This window comes from Acanthaster planci, linkage group LG08 (genome assembly GCF_054643075.1).
Source record: "Acanthaster planci isolate LZ-2023a linkage group LG08, COTS_SCS, whole genome shotgun sequence".
NCBI classification, from domain to species: domain Eukaryota; kingdom Metazoa; phylum Echinodermata; class Asteroidea; order Valvatida; family Acanthasteridae; genus Acanthaster; species Acanthaster planci.
The window spans coordinates 1,408,854-1,433,057 of record NC_141784.1 but is presented as its reverse complement, the minus strand read 5'-3'; the positions used below and the strand labels follow the sequence as shown (position 1 = coordinate 1,433,057).

General features: G+C 44.2%; 2 protein-coding genes across 2 annotated transcripts in view; one reads left to right on the top strand and one right to left on the bottom strand.

Annotated features, from left to right (window-relative positions):
• bmpr2 (bone morphogenetic protein receptor type 2) overlaps positions 1–6,937 on the bottom strand; it is a 34,620-nt gene extending 27,683 nt beyond the window's left edge. The window contains exons 1-3 of the mRNA XM_022232810.2: positions 6,552–6,937; positions 5,516–5,592; positions 3,983–4,186 (exon numbers count right to left, since the gene is read on the bottom strand). Coding sequence (XP_022088502.2) covers positions 3,983–4,186; positions 5,516–5,558 — 247 coding nt within the window. The 5' untranslated portion in view covers positions 5,559–5,592; positions 6,552–6,937. The remainder of the gene's footprint in view (positions 1–3,982; positions 4,187–5,515; positions 5,593–6,551) is intronic.
• A 4,691-nt stretch (positions 6,938–11,628) lies between these two features.
• LOC147798288 (uncharacterized) lies at positions 11,629–12,501 on the top strand. The gene has a single exon (XM_087139953.1). It carries the CDS (start codon positions 11,629–11,631, stop codon positions 12,499–12,501), a length of 873 nt encoding a protein of 290 aa, XP_086996079.1.
• The last annotated feature ends 11,703 nt before the right edge of the window (positions 12,502–24,204 follow it).

Below are 24,204 nucleotides of genomic sequence, written 5' to 3'. Positions count from 1 at the left end.
GACATGTGTGTAGTCCCCACGACTACATGCACAGAACAAGTGTGGGCATACATGTACATGTACATGTCACAATTCAAGTTGTGCATGAGAATATGGAGTACTGGTAAAATAAATAAAGTGCATAAAAACATGAACAGGGTATGCAAATCAGCAAGTCCATCAGCAGTCCCCGTTTCATTCCACACTTAAATGCAAAGAGTTCTTTCCTCTGAAACTGATAAGCTTAAGAAAACAGCAGAGGTCAGGTCAAGATGGGTTGTCAAGCTCAATGTATAAAAGGGCGGGCGACAGGATGCGGGAAGTTCAATCAATTACTTCGGTACTCAAGTTGTCACGGCATTTCACACTGGTTTTAATAACGTGTCCCAGACAGCTTTCCAATGCATTATTATACACATGTACACGTACTTAATAGCATGCTACATGTACGGTATATCCATAGGATGCCCAGTGCAAAGCTAAAAATACAATGCATCCAGTAGCCATTTCATTTTGTTTTTCGAAGAAAGGAGAAGTGTCATTGGTCACACTATGGGTAACTCATTTGGGTGTCTACCGGTACACTGGTACACGATCTCATCCTGCTGTTTATCTAGTTCCAAAATGTGAATCATACATGTACCGTGTAATACCATGTATGTGTATGTACCGTGCAATACCATGCGTGTACATGTACTGTACATGTACATTTACATGTACCTATTCCTCCATGGTCATACATAATGGTAATTGGTATCCTAACTAGCCAGGGCTATCGACTATGCCCTAAAGGTTTAGGCTGTTTGTATTGCTGTGCCTTCAAAAACCAGAAACACTCTGTTCCACAGGCAATAGGGGTCAGGTTTCATTTTGATTGAGAATCTGAAATCTTTGGATTAATTAGGGTTTGAATGTGTCAACTGTGACTGTACGTGTACATGTACATGTATGAGGCTGCTGCTCCTTGCCCACTGAAGTTCCAAATGAAAGGCACAATACATGTAGAGATTTCCACTTGATGTAACATGACAGGCAAAGGCATTTCAGGAAGCCTACCATTATAATTGTATAGATAGGTACCACGTCTACGTGGGCGTACATGTACATGTTTGAATCTGTATATTTCTACAGTAATTTCATGTAGACAAGAATGTTGAGAGCCTTTGAAAGCCTGCTCGTTTCAGTGCACATACAGTATCTACATGTACATGTACGGTACACTGTATGTTAACTGAACACTGACCATCAAAAATTGATTAACTGAAAATCCTCTGATACAGGAAGGCAGGATGGTGAAACACCCGTTGTCAAATATTTACATTAGTACATGTATGTGCACAGGCAAGGACATGCCAATACCGTATGAGGGGGGTGTGGACAACCAGGTTATCGAATGAAGTCCAGAGAAAGAACTTTGCCAAATCACCCATTTCAATGATTCAGTTGGTGGTACTCCCTGGGGAAGTGATGGGCACGACATAGTTAAAAGAACACAACAAAATCAAAGAATTGCACATGTACATGTACATGTATGGTACCTCCAGCTAACACAAAGCTAGCCGTGCCAATGGGACCTCCACACTCACTGCCATTTACATGTATGGTACTTCAGTTCATTTAATAAAAAACCGATCTTGCATTCTGTGGCTTTTATTCCCTCGAAGCAATCTCAGAGTGAGTTAATGTCAGTTAATGTACATGTACATGGGTACAAACGGTTATTCCAGAAATTAGGGGTCCATTTTTGGGGGGTCCCTGTTACATCTGGCGTATGATTTTTTAAGTTCAGAACACATTTTCTAATTTCCAAGAGTGATGAATTTATGCAAATTACCCACCAAACAAATAGTAATAGTTTGAAATCAATTGCGGTGATATTTTAATGTCAAATAACAAAGGTCAAATGTAACACGGACACACAAAAAAAGGTCCCACTTTTGGACCCCTAATTTCTGGAACTACACACATGCACATGTACGTGTACGTGTGCTTACAATTCACTGAGTTAATAACAAGAATGAGTGTGGGAAAGCCCAAGGGGCGTGGGAACTGATGGGAGGAAATCCAGGAGGATGTCGAATACACCTGTACACCACATGTAAGACACTGGACAACTGGCAAGGTTGAAAAGTAAATGTCCATGTACATCTGGGCATCTTTACGTTAATACATACATGCATGTACATGACATTGGACTTTCACCCATGATGTAGACACTACATGTACATTGTACCTGAAATTTTGCACTGCATTGTATTAAAATGAGATGTCTGGACAGAAATATCACTTCACACTTTATCTGGGGTCAGCTGTCATTTTCCAATCCATATCTTGCATACCGGTAATTCCAGATATTAGGGGTTCAAAAGTATGATATTTTTGTGTCCCTGTTTACATCTGACCGTTGTTATTTGACATGGAAATATCACCAGAACTGATTTCAAACTACACACATGTATTACTATTTGTTTGGCAGGTAATTTGAATTACATGTAATTCATCACTCTTGGAAATTAGAAAATGTGTTTTGAACTTAGAAAAGCATATCTATGATGGGACAGGGACACAAAAAAAATGGACCCCTAATTTCTGGAATTACCCAAGTATTCAAACGCAGCACAAAAAGCTGAAACTTCATGTGACACACTTTAACTCATAAAATTGTAAGCTCTCTACAAGCCTTTTGGTTTATCTGATTGGAAATGGCTAGAAAGCAATTTTTACTGCCAAACTTGACACGTAATACTGTGAAAGACCACAAGTACATCATTAACATTCTAATTACAGAAGAGTTGTATAATAAATGTAGCCAACACGTACATGTATCACACTTTCTGCAAATTGACCAATTTGCAGAGTCAACATGGTCAACACCCTTGAGACTTTGATTTTAATGACAACACCTATTCTCACCAAGATCAGCCAGCAATACATTTCTTACCCTCTGTCATTCACATTTCATGAAAGCTCCTCTTTGTCTTTGTTTACAGGCTTTTGTTGATTTCCCAAAGATCATGGGAGCGGCGTCTGACTTCAGCAATTGTACGTGTACATGTGCGTGATGTTCAGAAGAAAGCACTGTGGTTACATATGTGCACTGCCACAGTTTGAAGTTTGCTGTTTGTCATGACCATTCGGCTCTGATCGGCCTGACTTTCGATGTCCAAATTCATCTAAAATTTTGCTTCAGTTGGAAAGTTATGCAGGCTTGTTCCATTTTACAGGTGTTGAAGCAGCCTGCGGCAACACATCTGATCAGCATGATCTCTGAAAAGCCCAAAACTTGGACTGAATTTTTCGAACTCGACCCAAGACAAGCACTGACGCGCGCTGGCAGCGTGTGACAATTACATGTACATGTATCTTCTCAAATGAATGTCACAGATATGCAAATTTTCTATGTTTGTATGATACCATTACCGTTTCACAAAATAAAAATGTTGGCAAGTGTACATGTGCACACGCAAGAGAGTGGTGCAGTGGCAGTCATGATGTCTTCTCAAATTAAAATGTACACAGTCTTAACCCCAACCCCCAAGGATGTATGTAAAATCGTATTGAAATTGGAGGATTTCGGACTGTTAGGGATAATGCACACAGCTAATGCTAGATTCAAATCATAACTCCTCTTGACCTGACTATGAAGTCCAGGACCCAGACAACAAAAACTCTACTCCCTTCAAACACAGTCCAAGTCACAAGTCAGACTGTTCTGGTAAGTCTTGACTCAGGTTCTCGTTTCAAGACTTTTCCAAGCCTCGGCTTGTCTTTGGCTTAGTCTAGTTTAGGAGACTGGTCAACATACGATATGTGTACATGCCTACCTTCAAAGAGGGATCTGGGCATGATAAATCTTTGAATATGAGGCCAAAGCTTACGCTTTTTTCCCTTGATGTGGACTAAGGAAGGGGGTTCCAAAAATTCTCAAGCCTGAGAGTGAAGTGGAAGCTGGAAGAGAAGCCAAGATTTAAAAGAGGTCCAGCTCACTTCATTGGCCACTGACCTTGTTTGGTTACAACGATCTCACCGTTGCTAGGTCTGGTATACCACAAGGAGAAGCACGAGTCAAGCCTGCCATTGCACAAGATGCTCTTGTTGTCTGGCAGCACAACGCCACTGACCTCATCGACCTCAATTCCTTCAACACGACTCAATTTCTCATTCCTGTAGACACAAATGTAGCCCGAGGCTTGGGAGAGGAGCAACCCTGTGGGGAAATGAAGAAATGTGACCCAAAATCATTCATGGAAGGCATGTGAGGTGATATTCCTAACTGCCTTTCAATACTGGTATCTTATTAGGCTACAAAATACCATTACACATACATGTACACCCATGCATGTACCGGTATCAGGCATACAACTTGGGATAAAAAAAAAAGGACATTCTAATTTTTACGAGACTTTGTTCAGTGTTTTTCAAATTTCAAGAGGTGTGAAGTAAAACCAAGGACATCAGCTAATCAGACGAAAAGTTCCATTCCTGATTTATATGTCAAAGTGCGTGTACCATGTGACCACATGGTTTTCCCAAGATCGGTCATCATTTCGGTGGGTAATCCACTGATTTAGAGACTGCATGTTACACATTGTAAAGTAAAGGTTGCCTTTTCCTTTCTCACGCAAAATAACCCTGAATGCTTCAAATGGCAAAATGGTCACTACAATCATCCTGATTTAGCACTGGGTGTTAGCTCTGTGTTTTTCCCATTCTTTGTGGCATTTATCATTGCATTGAATGCTTTTTTACAACCAGAATACTGTGCTCCATGCTGTAATTTTTACCTACAGGTTACCAGCCAAAACCCCATGCGATGTACATGTATATTGTTTTGGAGTGGTATTCAACTGTGTTTGGTTAGCATGATACATTGTCATCCGATCACATAGATTTTGAGCAGCCTTTGTTTTTTTAAGCAAGGTTTTTGCGCTCAAGCAAATTTTGTGCTTAAGCAGTTCTATGAAATTGGCTCCAGGTGAGCGCCCATGAGGAGTGCAAGTTACACTTACATGTAAGTACACACAAGTACTGAAATGGAACTGTCACATACATGGTAGGTGACGTACACATTTACATATGCATGTGTACATAGACTAGTACGTATGCATGAGCATGAGCCCTGGCTACCCTGCTAAATGCACAACATGAAAAGACGGTAGCACACTGCACACATACATGTACATGTACCTGCTGCTTTTCCCTTACCCTGAAATTTGTAATAATTTTTTCCCTTCCAATATGTACTGTACAGACAAATACTTGGTGAATAAGTGAATACCTTGATTGCCTAAGATGTGAACAACACACAAACGTTGGGCTTTGCAATGACATTAACAGTGAAACAGTCCTTCCAGAAAGGGAACCAAACATACCTGAACATATTATTACATGATTAGCCATCACATCTGGAACCGTGGAAGTAAGGATACAATGTTTGACTCTAATCTCTAATTCTAGTCATAGACAGGGAAACGGTTGCTTCATCCCCTTCCACAAGCGTGCTTGTGAAATTGTGTCAAAGAAAAAGTTTACTTACCAAATGTTAGAGTGGAGAACAGAACAGGACCAAAAATAGCCATTTCACTTTAGCTGTGTTAGATGGTTACTCATCACCTGCAAAAAATCCAACATTTGGCAGACATTGAGGGGAAAATGTCTTCCATTATAAACTTGAAGCCTATCGTGAGTCGTGGAGCTGCCGGAGGTAAAACATCAGATCCCAAAAACATCTGTGCATGTGCTAGGCACACAGTCCAAAAGCATACCGCACCAGTAATTTCACATACATGTACATGTGTCTGTCATGTCTGTAGCATGATGTACATGTCAGTGCTGGTCAAGTCCCAGTACTTCAGTAGCATCAACAAGTGTTCCACTCCCTACACAATTTGTCATCACTAACATGATTAAGACGATAGTGAATTTCAGTGTGTCAGATCATGGTCAGATAGGGGAAAGGAGAGGAGCTTCAATGGAAAGGGATAATACCATGACTCAAAATACACCAGAATATAAGAGTAGGCCTTAATACTACTGCTGCATGCAAAAAATTTGAAAATTAAAAAAGGGCATTCTTTGCACCATGAAAAATTCCCCCCACAAATAAGTAAAAATCAATGTTCATTTCAATACTATAGTTTTAATCACCCTTTCCTTGATGGCATCATGTGTATGCATGATGTCATGTGAATGTACTGTACATGTATGTAGGCTATTAATTATGTACAGGCATGACAGGCGCATGTACATACTACATATGTGCATGTGCGCTTGGGCAGCATGGCAGTGATTTCTCACTTGATCTCAAGATCATGAACTGAGGCCTAGGCCTATGGTTAACATTTCCAAGGTTGGAACTTGCAAATTGCATGAAGCTCTAGGAAAAGCCTGTGGAGTGTGGTTATCACAAGGCAATTTCAAGTTCTGGACATGCTAGAGATGGCCACTCGCACAGATAGCCAAAAACAAGGATTAGGGGAGTAATGGAACGTTACTATTCTCTGAGTTTTATGCCCAACATGATGAATGTTCACAGGTCGGCCAGAGTCATCAGTCAGTCAGTGTTTACATACCAAGTACGTGTACTATGCTGTATGCAGGCTCCCGTAGGCCATCGTGGTCATTGCCTTGCACAAGTTGCAAAAGGTACAGTACCGTGGCGTATGCACTGTCGACATGTCTGGTGCATCGCACAGGATTCTACAGCGATAGTGATACTGTTTCAGCATGCGCGAGAACTGCTGTCGCGGTCACCGCTTTTCATCCCAGCACCTTTGTGTGAATTCATCTTACATCGATTTGATCTCCATTTTCAATGTGACGAAAATTAACGTGCGAATTAAAGCCCACGCTCATAGAAACATCAGTATTTCCACGAACATCTCTGTCACGACACGTACGACCTAGCAAACACTGTAGTGTAGGTCTTATGAACCTTTCTACCTTGCTGGGTACCGGGTAGACACGAAATTCCGTTAGTCAGTTTCCTCAGCAAATGGGTATACTTCCAGCACGTTAATAGGTGGGAGGGAGCAAGACTTACTTGACATATTGCTCGACTCGAAAGAAGTCTATGCACCGCATTACGCAGTTAATGTCTGGCGCACACATCAGAGGACTACACATCACATAGGTTCATCAAAAGAAGTTAAAAGCTCGTGACATACAAGACATGTTACCCTTAATAAAATTATAGTATGCATGGAATGAAAATCATCCACCCTAAACGAAACGAAAGGTGACAACAATTAGACATTCTTGTCAATGCCACTGGCGCCAACAGGGCGCAGTGTAGGCGGATGAATACTACTGAGTTTGACCGGCGAACAACCGAACAACGACGAAGCTACATGTAGGAAGCTTGACGTCCGTTTTGTGGTTTCGTTGGGACTACAGGGTTTCTCCACGTCTATTGTTCAGATCACTTTTTCTAATCTACCGATGTCCCAATTTCATATTTTTGCACCCACCCTCTTTTCTCTGCTGTTGTTATGAATCGAAAAGCTTTAAATGCCATTATGCCAAAAATTTAGCCCGAAAATGTAATCCAGTGTACCATTAAACTGAAAAATTCAAATGACCTCTTTTTACAACGCTGTGACTGCTTTGATCATGATCTGAATGACATAACTTATTTTTCTTTTTGTTCACTCAGTTCTTGCTGGATCATTGCCAACCCACTAACTGTAAGTTTCGTTAGAAATGCGTTTAGAATAGAACTTGAACTTAATTTTCCCGGCGATAGTTAAAACAGAGAGTACGTTTCCCCTGTCGCGGAACAAAATACTGCTTTTTTAAACGGTCTTTTTTCAAGGCTACATAAATTCGCCAATGGCGTATCCAGCTTTTGGTCAGGTGTGTGCGGGGGGGGGGCTTCAGAAGCAAAGCTTCGATCGGCCTTGGTCACCCCCATGAGATGTTTGGGGGGGCAATATCAAAAGCCTTGCTGTCCCGACTTTCTTGCATTTATGATTCCGTGGTGTTGTCAGAGTTTTCAAGGGCTCATATTTGAGCCCCTTACTTACTAATGTAAAGCAATACAAACAATGATCTGACTTCTTAGTTGTGACTGGTTGACTGTTATAACTTCTCTGACGTAAATATTGCTTTCAATAACTTTAGGGATGTCTTAGATTCACTTATCAACAAGCATACGTCTACTTCACGAAGGAAACCCTTGTCGAGGAAAGTAGTCCCAAGTCTCCTTGGCTTACTGTTAAGTTATGTAAATCCATTTATCATAAAATAAGCTTTACCGTCGGTATGTGTCACATCGTATTGATTCTAATCCAGCAAAATAATGTCTAAACTAATGTTCTTCGTGCCGCTAAACGCAAATAGTATTCTAACCAGCTTAACAACACAAAACCAATAATTAGCAGTAAATCTCAGTCTAAAATCCACAGTATTGATATCGACGGTGCAACTATTGATGATCCACACACCACAGCCAATCGGCCAGTTTTATAATTACTTTACTACAATAGGTCAAACATTGAGTGATAAAATTCCCCCAAAACTCAAGCGTTTTCAAACTTTTTATCAAATCCAAATCCGAACTCTGTATCCTTTGCTCCAGTTTGTGAATAGGAAATTATTGATATGGTGTCTAAATTACCTAAAAACAAAAGCACAGGTCACGATTTAATGACTAGCAAACTGATCAAGGAAATTATTTGCTCAATATCCACGTCCTTAACCTACATTATGAATTTATCAATCTCCGGGTATATTTCCTGACCATATATGAAGATTGCTATAAAGTTACTTCTAATCTGGCGATTCGAGAACGGTAAATAATTAAAGGCTATTTTCAATTTCAACCACTTTTTCTAAAATTATTGAACGAATCATTTATAATTGTACAATCAAGTTTATAAACGATTGTAAGATTTGATCTGACACTCAGTTTGGTTTTTGCGAAAGTCATTTAACATCTCATGCCATTATCTACTTGATTGATAAAATTACAACTAGGCCTAATCTTGATTAGTCAGAAAGTATACTTGGAATATTTCTGGACCCCTCCAGGGCCTTTGATACTGTGGCGAAATTATGGTAAGGCATTAGGACGCCCTCTATTTATCTAATTTATGCTAATGTTGCCCGGGCCGCACAGCTATAAAAACCGCGTGCGGTGGCGGGAAAGTGGGTCTTGTCAGTTGCGTGTTTCAAGTCGGTCGCGTGTTCCACGTCAGTCCCGTGTTTCAGAAGTCAGTCCCGTACGTGTTCCACGTCAGTCCGGAGTGAGTGTTCCAGTCAGTTCCCGGTGAGTTTCTCGTCAGTCCTGAGTCAGTTACCAGTCAATCCCGTCAGTACGAGTCAGTTTCCTGTGAGTTATTAGTCAGTCCGCGTCAGTACCCGTCAGAAGTCCCGTTCTACGTTGAAGATTTTTCCAGCCAATCACCCGATCTTTAAACCTTATTAGGCGACCCAATAAAGGCAATACCCGTCTCGTAATTATATGGATTTATTTTACAAGGTATGCAAACATAATCGGAGGTGATTATAAGTTGAGCCCCTGTTAAGGCGACGTTTTCGTCTGTCGAGGCGACCAGAGCTGAATAAACCAGGTCCTACTTATATGGTACATGACCAAGTCAGTGTGTTGATTTAGAAGGTCCATCCCCCGAGGTTGCCCCTTCCCCGTGCCATTGCCGACCCTGCAGTACCGAGGAAGTGACTGGAAGTCGTCTGCGACCGCCTGGCGGTAGACTGCCGCAGAACGGACCTGCACCCCTGGCCTACTCCACTGCCGCTCGTCGGGTGGGCCGAGGGCAAGCCCGGGCATCGTCAGACCCGACCGCCACAAATGGTGTCAGAAGTGGGATAGGCGCCGCAGTTAACTTTTAGGCACGAGTACATAGACCCAACAACACCTAGGCACGAGTACATAGACCCAACTACACCTATCTGGGAGGCATCACCTATTTAGGCGATATGGAAAGAAATCTTCTGATAGATTTTGAGGCGGAGGTGGCAACTCCGGAAACAGTCCACCAACGAGTTCAAGACAGGAGTGAATACACAAGCCTGTCAGATATTGAGGCTACTAAGAAAATTCAGCTGTTGGAAGCTGAGCTGCGCCTACTTAGGTTGCGCCAAGAAAGCAGTAGCCGGAAGGACTCTGGCCTTGGCGGGTCAGATTTTCTTACACCAATTCAACCAGCCGGAGTGAAGCCAAATCCTAAACCAAGGACTAGCACCTCGGCTCGGCTCCAACTACCAGCACATGGGGCGGAACAAGCAAGCTCGACGATGAGAGAAGATTCGGAAGATGAGAATTCCCCGTCAGTAAGACAACTAGGCTCCAAGAAGTGCTGTGAGCAAAACAAGGGAGCGGAAGAGCCTCCCAAGGCAACAAAAGTGGAAGATTGGGGTGCGCCCTCGCCAAAAGTAGAAGCAAAGGCGGAGATTACTACAAGGCGGCCCAACATTATACCTGACCGGTATAATGGCAAAAGTCCCTGGAGAGACTACAAGCAACATTTCGAGGTGTGCAGGTCAGCCAATGGATGGACAGAGAAACAAGCCGAGGTGTTCTTGGCGGCAAGCCTCCAGGGGGCCGCACTGAGGGTGCTCGGCAAAGCTGCGGGTGCTGGGTGTCATCCAACGTACGACGAACTGATCGACCGTCTGGAGAAGAGGTTCGGGCCTGGACGTTTGGCGGAGAACCATCTCATGGAGCTACGCCATAGGCGACAAGGTCCCAAAGAGACTCTTCAAGAGCTAGGACAGGCTATAAGGGAGCTATCAAGCTTGGCGTATCCTGAGCTAACCGAAGACGGGCGAGATCGCCTTGCAAGAGGGCATTTCTCCGATGCCATCGAGAGTCAGGCCATTCGAGAGGGCATTTTTCGCGCCCGGCCTAGTACCCTTGACGAGGCAGTTAGAGCTGCGTTAGCGACCGAGAGCTTCCAGAGGATAGAAGAACAACGAGGGGGCAAGTTTCCTAAATTTGCCAGAGTCTTGGGAAGCGACACCGAGGCAGCCTTAGAGGAGATGAGGAAGGAGATGAATGAAAAATATCGGCGGATTGAGAATGACATTCTAAAGAGCCATGAAGAAATAAAGAGCTGGATGGCGAAGACAGGTAAACGCGACGACGCCTACGCAGGTGCTTGGAAGAAGGAAATTAGCCTTGCTGATGTGACCTGTTACAACTGCCAGCGTAAGGGACATTACGCTCGAAACTGCGACCGACCACCAGTGAAAAGGAGAAAACTGTCGGAAAACGAGCAGCAGCCGACTCAGGGGCCCGAGAGGCGGCTGGAGGACTCCATGGGCCAAGGAGCAGCGAGCCAAGAGAGAAACTAACTGGGCCCAGTGTTGAGGGAAAATCATTTGTATCCCCAAGAGTTTCAGAGCCTAAGAATGGATTGTTTGTGACAGCAACGGTAAGGGGGAAAACAGACAAATTTACTGATAGACACGGGCGCAACAGACACATTACTCTCCTCGACACTTTTCTATGAGATTCCGGCTGAGCAAAGACCAAAGTTGACGGGATTAGGAGCCAATGTCAGGACGGCAGATGGAAGTCTCCTGCAGACCTTAGGGGGCGGCTGCGTAGACATAAAGGTTGGAAGGAGTACGTACGCAGTTAATGTGGTATTCGGCAACATTGGGAGTCTGGAAGGAATCCTGGGGATGGATTTTCTGCTCGCCACCCAGGGGAGCCTAAACTTCAAGACCCTAGAGCTGACTCTCAACGGCGAGAAGGTGAAGTGTACAGACACCCAGGGGGGAAATTTCTGTGCAAGAGTGGTGGTAGAAGAGACCACCGAGGTACCGGCAGGGCATGAAGCGATAGTACCGGGGCGTCTTGCGGGAAAGACGCAGGCAGCAGGGTTAGGCATAATGGAGCCCGCTGATAGGGGCGAGATTTCCGCAAGGGGAATCATGATGGCGCGCCTACTGGTAAGGTTGGATGAAGAAATAGTGCCAATCCGAGTGTTTAATCCTGGCAAGCGATTATGTGTAGTGAAGAGGGGAACAACTGCGGGACATCTCACCTCTGTAGGCGAAGGTGATGTTGAAGAATGCCTAAGGACTTCGCAAAAGGCTGAAGACTGCGTTGAAGTTCCCGAACACTTAGCCGATTTGTACGAAAGAAGTAAGAACGGTGTCGACCAGAAGTACCACGACAAGATAGCGGCATTACTTCGGAATTTCCATGACGTTTTTTCATCCGGAGAAGCCGATCTTGGCCGCACAAATCTGATCCGCCATGGGATAAATACCGGCAATGCACCACCTATACGAGAGCGACCAAGACGGTATCCTACACAGGAGCAGCAGGAAATCCAACGCCAGGTGCAGGCGATGCTGCAGGAGGGCATCATAGAACCAAGTGACAGTCCGTGGGCTTCCAACGTGGTCCTAGTGGAGAAAAAAGACGGAACTAAAAGATTCTGCGTTGACTACCGTCGCCTGAATGCCATAACCATCAAGGACTCCTATCCAATCCCTCGTATTGACGACTCCCTAGACTCGCTTGCTGGGTCTTTGGACCTGGCATAAGGATACTGGCAAGTGGAATTGGACCAGGAGGCCAAACAGAAATCTGCCTTCGTAGTGAGAGGGGGGCTATACTCCTGGCGGGTAATGCCCTTCGGGCTTTGCAATGCCCCCTCCACTTTCGAAAGGTTAATGGAACGGGTACTTGAGGGTCTCCACTGGGAAACGTTGTTGGTCTACCTTGACGACGTCATAGTCTTTGCACATACTGTGGAGGAAGAGCTCTCTCGCCTGGAGGCGGTGTTCGTTCGCCTTCGTGAGGCAGGGCTTAAACTTAAGCCAAAGAAGTGTGAGCTGTTCAAGGAGAGCGTGCTTTACTTAGGGCACGTAGTATCTGGAGACGGAGTAGCAACGGATCCTGAAAAGGTGGAAGCCGTTCGTGAGTGGCCTGCTCCTACCAATGTGCGGGAGGTTCAAAGCTTCCTGGGATTAGTGTCCTATTATCGGCGTTTCATCAGGGGTTTCGCCGATGTGGCTCGCCCACTGCATCGCCTTACGGAGAAGGCTCGGAAATTTGAATGGAGCGACGAGGCCGAGGGTGCTTTTCAAGAACTGAAACGGCGATTACAGGAGGCGCCAATTTTGACTTATCCAGAGCCAACTGCAGACTACATCTTAGACACCGATGCAAGTGGAGTAGGAATTGGTGGGGTGCTGTCGCAGACAATAGATGGGCAAGAGAGGGTAGTGGCTTATGCCAGCAGGGCTCTGAGCAAACCAGAACGCAACTATTGCGTTATCCGTAGGGAACTTCTAGCAGTTGTGGTGTTTCTAAAGAAGTTTCGACAGTACATCTACGGGCGTAAAGTCACCGTCAGAACTGATCACGGCGCGTTGAAGTGGCTCATGAATTTTCGTGATCCCCAGGGGCAACTCGCGAGATGGCTTCAGGTAATAAGCGAGTATGACGTCTTAATAATTCATCGAGCAGGCCGATCGCACGGCAACGCCGACGGCCTATCAAGGAAGCCCTGTAAACAGTGTGGGAGAGAGGAGGCACCTTTGGAAGAGGGGGACGTAGCGGATCCTCAGAGCCAAGAAATCAAGGAAAAGTCAGGGGTAAGAGTGGTCACGATAGAGCCAACCATCACCAGACAGCAGTGGAGGGATGCTCAAATGGAAGATCCGTCCATCCGGGGGGTGTTGCAAGAAATGGAAAAGTCAAAGAGCAGGCCTTGCCGGGACGACATTTCTCCGCAGCCCAGTGCAGTAAAGGCCTATTGGCTGATTTGGGACCAACTACAGATCAGGGATGACGTCCTGTATAGGCGATGGGAGTCAGATGATGGTCGTCGAACAAGTTGGAGGCTGGTGCTTCCAATCTCCAAACGGAAGGTGATGATTCAGGAACTACACGGAGGAAAGTCGAGCGGCCATCTTGGGCTCAAGAAGACACTGGCGAAGGTGCGCCAGCGATTCTACTGGGCGGGTATGGGTGCAGATGTGAGGTCTGTGGTAAGGCAATGCGACGTCTGTGCCAGCAAGAAGTCGCCTGCGAGGCACAGAAGAGCACCCCTCCAACAATTTACTGTAGGCGCACCTATGGAACGAATCGCTGTAGACATGGTCGGACCCCTTCCACTAACTGAAAGAGGAAACAGGTACATACTAGTGGCCGGTGACTACTTCAGTAAGTGGGTCGAGGCCTACCCCGTTCCAGATGAGAAAGCAACGACTGTGGCCGAGAAGTTGGTGAGCGAATTCGTATGCCGTTTTGGTGTCCCTGCCAGTCTACATTCCGACCAAGGGAGGAATTTTGAATCTCAGGTGTTCTCAGAGATGTGCACGGTCCTTGGGATCGAGAAGACGCGCACAACACCCTACAATCCCAAGTCGGATGGGATGATCGAGAGGTTTAATCGCACCCTCCTCACAATGGTATCGGTGATGATTGAGCCCCACAAGCATCAGCGAGATTGGGACACTAAACTTCCCTTTGCCACCTTCGCTTACCGAGCGACGCCACAGGAGTCGACCGGTGAAAGCCCTAACATGCTTATGTTGGGCCGAGAGGTGTCCCTTCCGATCGACCTGATGACCGGAGCGCCTATCGAGGATGACCATGGTTCAAGTGAAGTGACATCTGATTATGGACTGGCGCTGAGGGAGAACATGAGAGCTGCACAAGACAGAGCAAGGTCTTGCCTCAAGCGAAGTGCCCAGCGCCAAAAGAAGAACTATGATCGACGGACTGCGGGGGACAGCCTATCAGAAGGACAGTTTGTTTGGCTATATAACCCGGCTAAAACCAAAGGGTTGTCACCCAAGCTGCAGCGAAAATGGCAAGGGCCATACCGGATTATCCGCAAGCTGTCCGATGTGATCTAGAGAATCCAGAAGACACCCCGGGCGAAGATGAAGGTGGTTCACTACGATCACCTGAAGCCTTACCGTGGAGAACCAGTCACACAATGGGGCGCGCGGGAGCCTGGGAAGGTTACCCATGGGGGAGATAGAATACAGGATACACCAGTGATGGCCGAATTAGATAACTCTGTTACAGAGGAGTTTGAAGCCAATTCCTTGTCCCCAGAGTCCATGTCCGTGGAACAGCCAGAAGAGCACGAGGTGGCAGGAGATGTACATGACCAGGAGGAACGAGACGAGCCACCGACAAAGAAGACGCCAGGGGCTCATGGCGTTCAGACGCCACCAGTACCAAGAAGAACCCCTGTGAGGCAGCGGAGAGTGCCGCAAGGAGGTGTAGGTGACCCGGAAGAACAAGGCGAACCCCCGACAAAGAAGACGCCTGGGGCTCATGGCGTTCAGACGCCACCACTACCAAGAAGAACCCCTGTGAGGCAGCGGAGAGTGCCGCAGCGTTATTTGTAACAAATGTGACGCCTAGCTAGGGGGGCGGTGACCAGCTTCGTGCCGGCCAACTTAGAGTAGAGACCAGTGATACAAGTAGCAGTAGCAGTAGATAGAGTAACCCAACCCTCTTGTGTTGTACTTGCAGGGGCCAACAAGGAGATGATGGAGAAGCGTGACGCACCAGAAAAGGGGCGGGTGGAGTGTCCCCAGTGCCATGTTTTCCTACATCGTAGGAGCTACGAGCGCCACATGGTCAACAAACACGGGCCTAGACTTCACTTCTGGTGTTTGAGGTGTGCGCACAAGAATAGCCGAAGAGACAACCTCAGAGCCCATTACCGCGACTGCCATCCTAACAACATCCACGAGGTCGACCGAATACCAGGAGAGACTTACGAGGAACATGAGCGTAACCAACTGGGCAGCAGAGATGGTGAGGGGAGGAAGTCAGAGAAGTTGAGATCGCCACGTGTTGGTAGCGGCAGTGCGCCTGACAAGGGGAAGAGGGAATCTGGGAAGTCCAAACCCAACGAGGATAGGGAAAAGAAGGCAGACAAGAAACGAAGTCGAGAGACGGAAGAAGCAGAGCACCGAAACAAGCAAGTACGAGAGGCGAGACGAGCACCCTGTACGTTGTCTCGAGCTCCTAATGAAGAGCCTTTGGACCTCTCGGCAGATGCCTCCCCTGAGAAGAAAAGACGGAGAGTGGTAGCCAAGTCCAAGTCAGCGGGTGAGCCCTCACAGGGGAAGGCAGCGGTACAAGAAACCGAGCTAGCTGACGATGTACCAAGAGTGGCAGAAGAAGTGGAACTACACACAGCCGAACGGGAAAAAGTGGGCAGCCTGGAAGAAACAGAGGAAAGAGCTGCGATAAATCTCTCCCCAACTCCGATGTTGTGGGACCAGGAGCCTGCAGAGGAGGCCCCAGCTGACACGACACCAACACAGGCGCCCGCTACTGGAAAACCAATTGAGGGGTATGTTGGAGATGCTTCGTGGAAAGAGTTGTGATGCGGTCCAAGGACAACTAGACGAAAAGAGACCAGCAGCAAAACCAGTCCCCGAGTGGCCTCAGCCATTACTGCCAGAGAAGCTCCTTCCCGGACAGGTGGTAAGAGTGCGGGAGACGAGAGAGACCAACGTATACTCTGATGGGGGGAAGGCTATTTGCGGCGAGATTCAACGAGAGTACGAGGTAGTCTACCTGAGGCCTATCAAGGTGAAGAAATCCAAGGAGCCTTCTTCTACCCCGACGAAGCCACAAGGCGGTATAATTCGTCGCCTTACTCGAGACGAGTCAGGAGACCTCGAGGCAGGACCTCCTCTGGCCAAGGAAGATCTGGAAGCAGCGATGATGGGAAAAGTCACCAAGATAACCGAAACGTCTTCGAGATCCGTGTACCAGGACAACGCCAAGGTCAGCAAGGACAAGACAACTCGTGTCTTTGATGTTAACTTCCTAACTGGGATGACTGCCGAGACTGCAGCTACTTAAGGACTTTGTACATAGTTGCAGGAGATAATTTTCACCTGTTAAGGCGTAATTTGTTTGTAAAGCCAGAAGTTATATAAACAAAGTTTAGGTATTCGCGTTTTATGGTTCTTCAAAGCTTATAGTTTATTGTTAAAGTTTAACAGTTGATAGTTGCAGTCTCCTATGTAAGACGTTTATGATGTATAAAGAACGTGAAGGTGACGATCCATCTTGTGTAAGAAGAAGTTTATGATGTATAAAAACATAAAAGCGACGATGCATCTTATGTAGGAAGACATTCATGATGTATAAGGACGTGAAGGTTACGATGCCTGTTCAGGAGGTTTAGAAAAAAAGTTTCAAAATTTTAAAGTTACAGTAGTTAACTATAAGGCCCCTGTATTGGAGCTAAATGTTTGAAGGTTCAAGTGACAAACTTTAGGGGACCTGTATAGGAGTTAATAGTCCATGTATAATTTCGCCTTATTTTCAGATGTTCTGGTCAAGGGACTGACCAGTCTTAGGGCAAGGCAATGTGGCGAAATTATGGTAAGGCATTAGGACGCCCTCTATTTATCTAATTTATGCTAATGTTGCCCGGGCCGCACAGCTATAAAAACCGCGTGCGGTGGCGGGAAAGTGGGTCTTGTCAGTTGCGTGTTTCAAGTCGGTCGCGTGTTCCACGTCAGTCCCGTGTTTCAGAAGTCAGTCCCGTACGTGTTCCACGTCAGTCCGGAGTGAGTGTTCCAGTCAGTTCCCGGTGAGTTTCTCGTCAGTCCTGAGTCAGTTACCAGTCAATCCCGTCAGTACGAGTCAGTTTCCTGTGAGTTATTAGTCAGTCCGCGTCAGTACCCGTCAGAAGTCCCGTTCTACGTTGAAGATTTTTCCAGCCAATCACCCGATCTTTAAACCTTATTAGGCGACCCAATAAAGGCAATACCCGTCTCGTAATTATATGGATTTATTTTACAAGGTATGCAAACATAATCGGAGGTGATTATAAGTTGAGCCCCTGTTAAGGCGACGTTTTCGCCTGTCGAGGCGACCAGAGCTGAATAAACCAGGTCCTACTTATATGGTACATGACCAAGTCAGTGTGTTGATTTAGAAGGTCCATCCCCCGAGGTTGCCCCTTCCCCGTGCCATTGCCGACCCTGCAGTACCGAGGAAGTGACTGGAAGTCGTCTGCGACCGCCTGGCGGTAGACTGCCGCAGAACGGACCTGCACCCCTGGCCTACTCCACTGCCGCTCGTCGGGTGGGCCGAGGGCAAGCCCGGGCATCGTCAGACCCGACCGCCACAATACCATTAATCACGATATTCTTTTATCTAAATTGGCCTATTATGATATAAGAGGCACTGCACTCCTTTCGAATGGTCCAAGGGTTATACCTCTCAAATCAATACTTGGACCTCTTTTGTTTTCTATTTATATTAATGAATTCAACAAATCACCAGACCTATTTTCATTTATTATGTTTGCCAATGACAGCAATCTTTTCCTTAGTCATGACACTATTCAGGTATTAGGAGAAGTAGCCAACCGGGAACTGACCAAGATATCTGAATGGTTTAAAGCTAATAAATAATCTCTTAATATAAGAAAAAAAAACTAGTTGCATGCTGTTAAGTAACAACCAGTGGTCCCAAATACAAAATATTTATATTGACAATACAAAAAATTCTGTATTCTGACTCTGTAAAATTTTTGTAATCTATGTTGATTGAACATTGTCTTGGAAAACTCAGGTAATAATATATGTACAATTACCTCAAGAAATGTAGGGGTTATCAGGAAGCTTAAGCCAAGTTTCTCTCAAGAAGTCCTGTTTATGTTGTATAATGCTTTAATCTTGCCGTATTTAAACTACGGGATCCTGGCATGGGGAAACTGTGCAGCAAAATACATTACGGGGATTCTTAATTAATTACAAAAACAGGCCATGAGAGTAATAAATTTTCCCTCAATGTTTAAACATTTTAACACATTTTTCTTCCAACAAAAAAAACCTTAAAGTTTAGCAACATATTTCTCTTCGAGCTTGGGGCCTTCATGTATCAATTAAAAATAATTCCCACCCAAGTTCAATTATGCAAATGTTTCAACGGAATGGATTGTTATTTTACTCGACAACGGGGTGGGTTTTACCGTTCATATGCAAGAACAACTATCTTTTTTAACCAGACCATTCGACACGAGGGCCCAGAGCTGTAGAACTCATTACATAATTCACTTACTGGTACTAGCAGCCTCTCTTTATTTAAATCTAAATATTTATTGTCTAAATTCTTGAACGACGGACTTATTTTTGGTGAATCAAACGCACGGCTCAAGAATTGTCACCCGTATCCAGACATTACTTACCAGGGTTGCAATATTTCTCCATAACTCAGTAATGCTATACCATTGTATTGATGTACATCAACATGTATAACGTAGTTTAATATTCTAAGTAACTTAATTTGTGTCAGGGGATCCCTACTCGACAAGCTCTGCTTTTTGGGGATCTCCATCTGCATTTTGTTTTAAATACATCAATACATGTATGTACATGATGTGGTAGAAATAATAATTATAATAAAGGAAGAAATAAATAAATAAGGCCTAAGGTATTATTATTAGGCCTGATATTTGAAAAAAAATCCTTCATGTGGCAAGTCCTCCCATTACCGCTGCATACGCCACGGATTACCACAAAGGTGCGACTGGCCCTACCGCATCATCATTTGAATAGCCATATTAGCAAGTGTAATAGCGTGAAATTGACAACTTTTTTGGGAGGGGGTGTAACATAATTAGGGGCGGCTTTCCCAGGCAACTTTGTTGTTAAATCAAACAAGGACAATTGTTTGGCTGTTTCATTTTCTCTCCTTCCGAAAGTGGGTATTAAGCCCCAAACTTAGCCTCATCCCTCAAACAGGAAGAAGGTCGAAAAGTAAAAACAGTCACCGTCTTGGCCTCCAAAACAACTTGGGCTCCCCCAAATGAGTTGGCGATCTGCCCTTGAATGGAGCATGGAAACGTAACTAAGGAGAGATGGTACACGCCCCCCGCTCACTCGAGACGCTATAGCCTTTTGCCCCCACCCCCTGCTCAGAAATTTGAGAGGCAAAAGATATCCGTTGATGAAAGTCTGCCTTTGTTGGTGTTTTTAGCTGTGGCCAAACCCACTGAGTTCCCTCTCCAGCTTGAAGGGCTCTCTAAGTGCGCTCTGCAAAATGCGTGATACCCCAAACCACAGCTACGGGGTGAGTCGGCCTATTGTACTGTTGGGCAAAAGATCTAAACGCCGAGTGAAAAAAGTTGTGCGCGTCACATTTTCTACAACTGCTCAGAGGCGGATCCAGGATTTACCCTGGGGGTGTAATCCCATTTGGGGGGGGGGGTGTGGACGAAATGCCCCGGGAGCGCGTAGCGCGAAGCCAGCCTATACGGCGTAGGGTCCAGGGCATTTTTTGGATTCTAGGCGCTCTGTGGTGCATGTTTAAGTGGTATGACCCCTCTTTTCTTTTCTTTTTTACTTTTCTCTCCCTCTTTTTCTTCTTTTTTAATATATTTATTTATTTATTTATTTATTTATTTATTTATTTATTTATTTATTTATTTATTTATTTATTTATTTATTTATTTGAATAAAAAAAGGGGGCCGTACGCCCCCTAGACGCGCTCCTGCTACATGACGCAAATTTGCGCAGGATGAGAATAATTGCGGTTTGGTAATCTGTTTGCCAAACACCTTTACAGATCGTGTGGTGTCACTGTTTCTAGCGCAAACCCTGAGATTGATTCGGAAACAAATCGGGAAGGCTCCAAGCCAACAATGCCAACTGAGTTGGGGTTAATGTACGCTATCTACCAAATTGAGCGATACAACCATTTTTTAAAGATGCATTTACACCTGCATTAGCATTTCAGTGCACTGAACTGCTGAACAATGGCGATGCTTTCTTTGAGTGCAATATGCTCCTATAAGAAAATTCTCGTCATTTCAGGCAAAACCCAAACTACGAAAGGACAGTTTCCGCAAAGTATTTCCAGTCAGGCTTTGCCAAGGACACGTGTGGTACGGTTTACACACAGAATGCTTCAGTAACAATTTACGCAAGGAAACGAAAGACGCGCAGATTCAGTTCATATTGAGGTTTCTACATCAATCGAGCAGCAAGGCATTCCAGGCTTTCTGAAACCGTGAGGAAAATGAAGCTTCTCAAACTATGACAAATGAACAAAGGGAGAACGTGTTAATAAGGAGGTGGTGGTTTTGACTCTGGGTGCGCATCTCAGCAGGCTTGAGCATTTTTTGTTAGGACACCAATATTTTGTGTGGACAACACAAATTTAATTATCTTTGAGGGGTAAACTTATACCAGGCAAGATATGGGACGGAGGGGTACCCCCTTACCTGTCTGATCCCTATACACACTCTAGACTATTGTTACCGAACACATCTCCCTAGAAGTCTGTAAAGAATTCTAGAGATTCCGATCCAACAATGACCAACACAAAGGCGGGGGGTTCTCTCCGTCCCATATCTTGCTTCAAATGGGTAAACTAGACTTTCCTTCCACTTAAAAATAATCTTTATTTTCCCATGCCAACATACAGTAAATTGTTGCAAGGATAATTTTACCTTTGGTTCTCTTATCTGGTAAAATGTAAAACACTCGAAAATTCGTTGACATTCCAAACAAATCAATTAATAAACATAACAAACACACGCATACCTGTTTTACATACAAAGTGTGGTCATTCCTTTGTTCTCCTGTGGTTAAGGAAACTTGAGGTTAATGCTCCTTTTTCTCCAATTAGGATAACTCCTTCATCCTGGAATTTCGATGATGATTTCCTGGACTGTTCCTCTTCATTTTGCCACAGATAACCTTGACCCTTAAAATGCCTCTGAAACTATTTTTAAGAGAGGGAAATGTTTGTGTGGACGTTTGCGAGTCCACACAATGCCATCGCACCCTACATTATGTGGACTTTTTGTGCAGAGGTCCACACTACGTATGCCACGCCTGCACACACACTAGTATCAGTCTCGGGTATCTCACAAACTGAACAATTTGCCACGTTTTCATGCAGCATGAATTCGATTTGGGTAATCCTTCACTGGGTCTGTGAAATGTGGCAACAATGTGGGAGTGCAACGATGTGTGTGCCTTGCTTTATGCATGAGAAGAGAATTTAAAGCGCAGCCAAAACCTTTCTGCAGCAACTTTGCCGCCATACCTTCAGTGTACTGTGGAACATGAGTATGCAGCAACTCATGTCCCGCGATTTCTGAACTGAAATGATGTACATGTACTCCTTTTTATAATAATTTATCCCATTTTAAAACAAAAAAGTCAGATTTCAAATCGTAAATCAAACACAAAAGCCATATTTCACAAAAATTTAATAACAGTGGTATGTTAACTATTTGATTCCTTTCAGATTCTTTAAGGCCATTTACAAATCTACACATCATTAATTAAACAAAGAATGCCCAATTTATTTGCAGGTGCATTACTTGTTCTCATACTGTGATCTCAAATGATCGTGCAACATACAAGGAAACACTAACATTTTTCTCAATGTGATGATGATGACAGCCAGTCAGCGTGACTGGCCCCAATTTTTTCTCCTTCTTTGGCTGCAGAGCCAACGAGGCCTCCCTGGTCGAGTGTCCTCGCTACAGCTCCTCGGGTGACCTGCCTCACTTCATTAGTAAAGCTGTGGGCATTACACATGTATGTCAGGCTGGTGAGTCCTCAATATCCATAACCTTCAGACTTCTCAGACTTCAAGAGACCAGTTGATTTTCTGTGTAATTTTTCGGTTAAGGTTAGAAAAACTTTGGATTATTCATATTGAATACTCCGAATGTAGTAGGGCTGAGTCAATTTGAAAAATTCACTATTCGAATATTCGACCTTCAGTTCGATCGAATATCCAAAAAAAATCGGTCGTTCCGACCGGCAGATTATTGATGAACAAACCATATACCCAATCAGTTGCAATAATGCACACAATTGTACAGGTGCATTATAATCACTATAATATCGTCTCATGTTTAGGAGCACCAGTGTCCGTCTCCAGCCAGGATTTAGCCAAATTTAAGAGACCAACACTACTTCTTGCCCTGTTGAAAATTTTTATTCCTTTTAAAATTTTTTAATGAATAATTTATTTTCTTAATCATAAGATTTCTGTTGTTTTTCATTCTTTCATTCATGTCGTTTTTAAATCTGCTTAAAAAAAGCCTCCATAGTGCAACTTTTCTCATTCAGGGAATTAAGTAATTTTTTGTTTAAACATGACAGGAAGCACTGAAGCTGACAGTTGTCCTGATTTAGGGAAAGGCTTCACTCTGACCAGTTTTAACCAGCTCTCTATCTATTGTGTTTTATGACCATCAAACACCACCCACAAAACAACCTCTCGACCCATTAGAATACCTTGTAATGAGTTATTTGCAAATGACCACTGGACTTCTCACAGAACAATAAAGAGGATTTTCAGTCATAAGATTTTTGACGGTCAGCGATCAATTTACATGGATGTGTGCGGAAACGCCTGCGCATTTGATGTCTTTCAATGTTCTGACGTACATGTACATGAAACTACCAATAGAGATACACAGATTAAAAAAATGTGCAAACTTCCACAGACGTGGTATGTTTTATAAAATGCCTTTGCCCATCGTGTTACATCGCTTGAACACCTCTACATGCACCAAAAAGTGCTGACCCCATGAGTTTGCACAATAGATTACATTAGAATTACTTGAAAAAGATATCCCTAGCTTTTCATTTCCAAAGGTTGCATTCATGATGGTTTCATCCTGTTGTATCGTCAACAAACCTTCAAAGTTTCACCCATAATAAACTAAAATAGAATTCCTATTCTGACTACATTCTAGGGCTGTGCCAAATATCTGAATATTCGATCAATTATCGAATGTTCAAACACTATATTCCAAATTTGAATATTCAAATTCAAAATTCATGACAAGGGAGACTTTTCTTTTGTTTTGCTTAAATGAGAAAAGTTGCACTATGGAGGCTTTTTTCAAGCAGATTTAAAAACGACATGAATGAAAGAATGAAAAACAACAGAAATCTTATGATTAAGAAAATAAATTATTCATTAAAAATTTTAAAAGGAATGAAAATTTTCAACAGGGCAAGAAGTAGTGTTGGTCTCTTAAATTTGGCTAAATCCTAGCTGGAGATGGATACTGGTGCTCCTAGACATGAGAAGATATTATAGTGATTATAATGCACCTGTACAATTGTGTGCATTATTGCAACTGATTGGGTATATGGTTTGTTCATCAATAATCTGCCGGTCAGTACGACCGAATTTTTTCGGATATTCAATCGAACTGAAGGTCGAATATTCGAATAGTGAATTGTTCAAATTGACTCAGCCC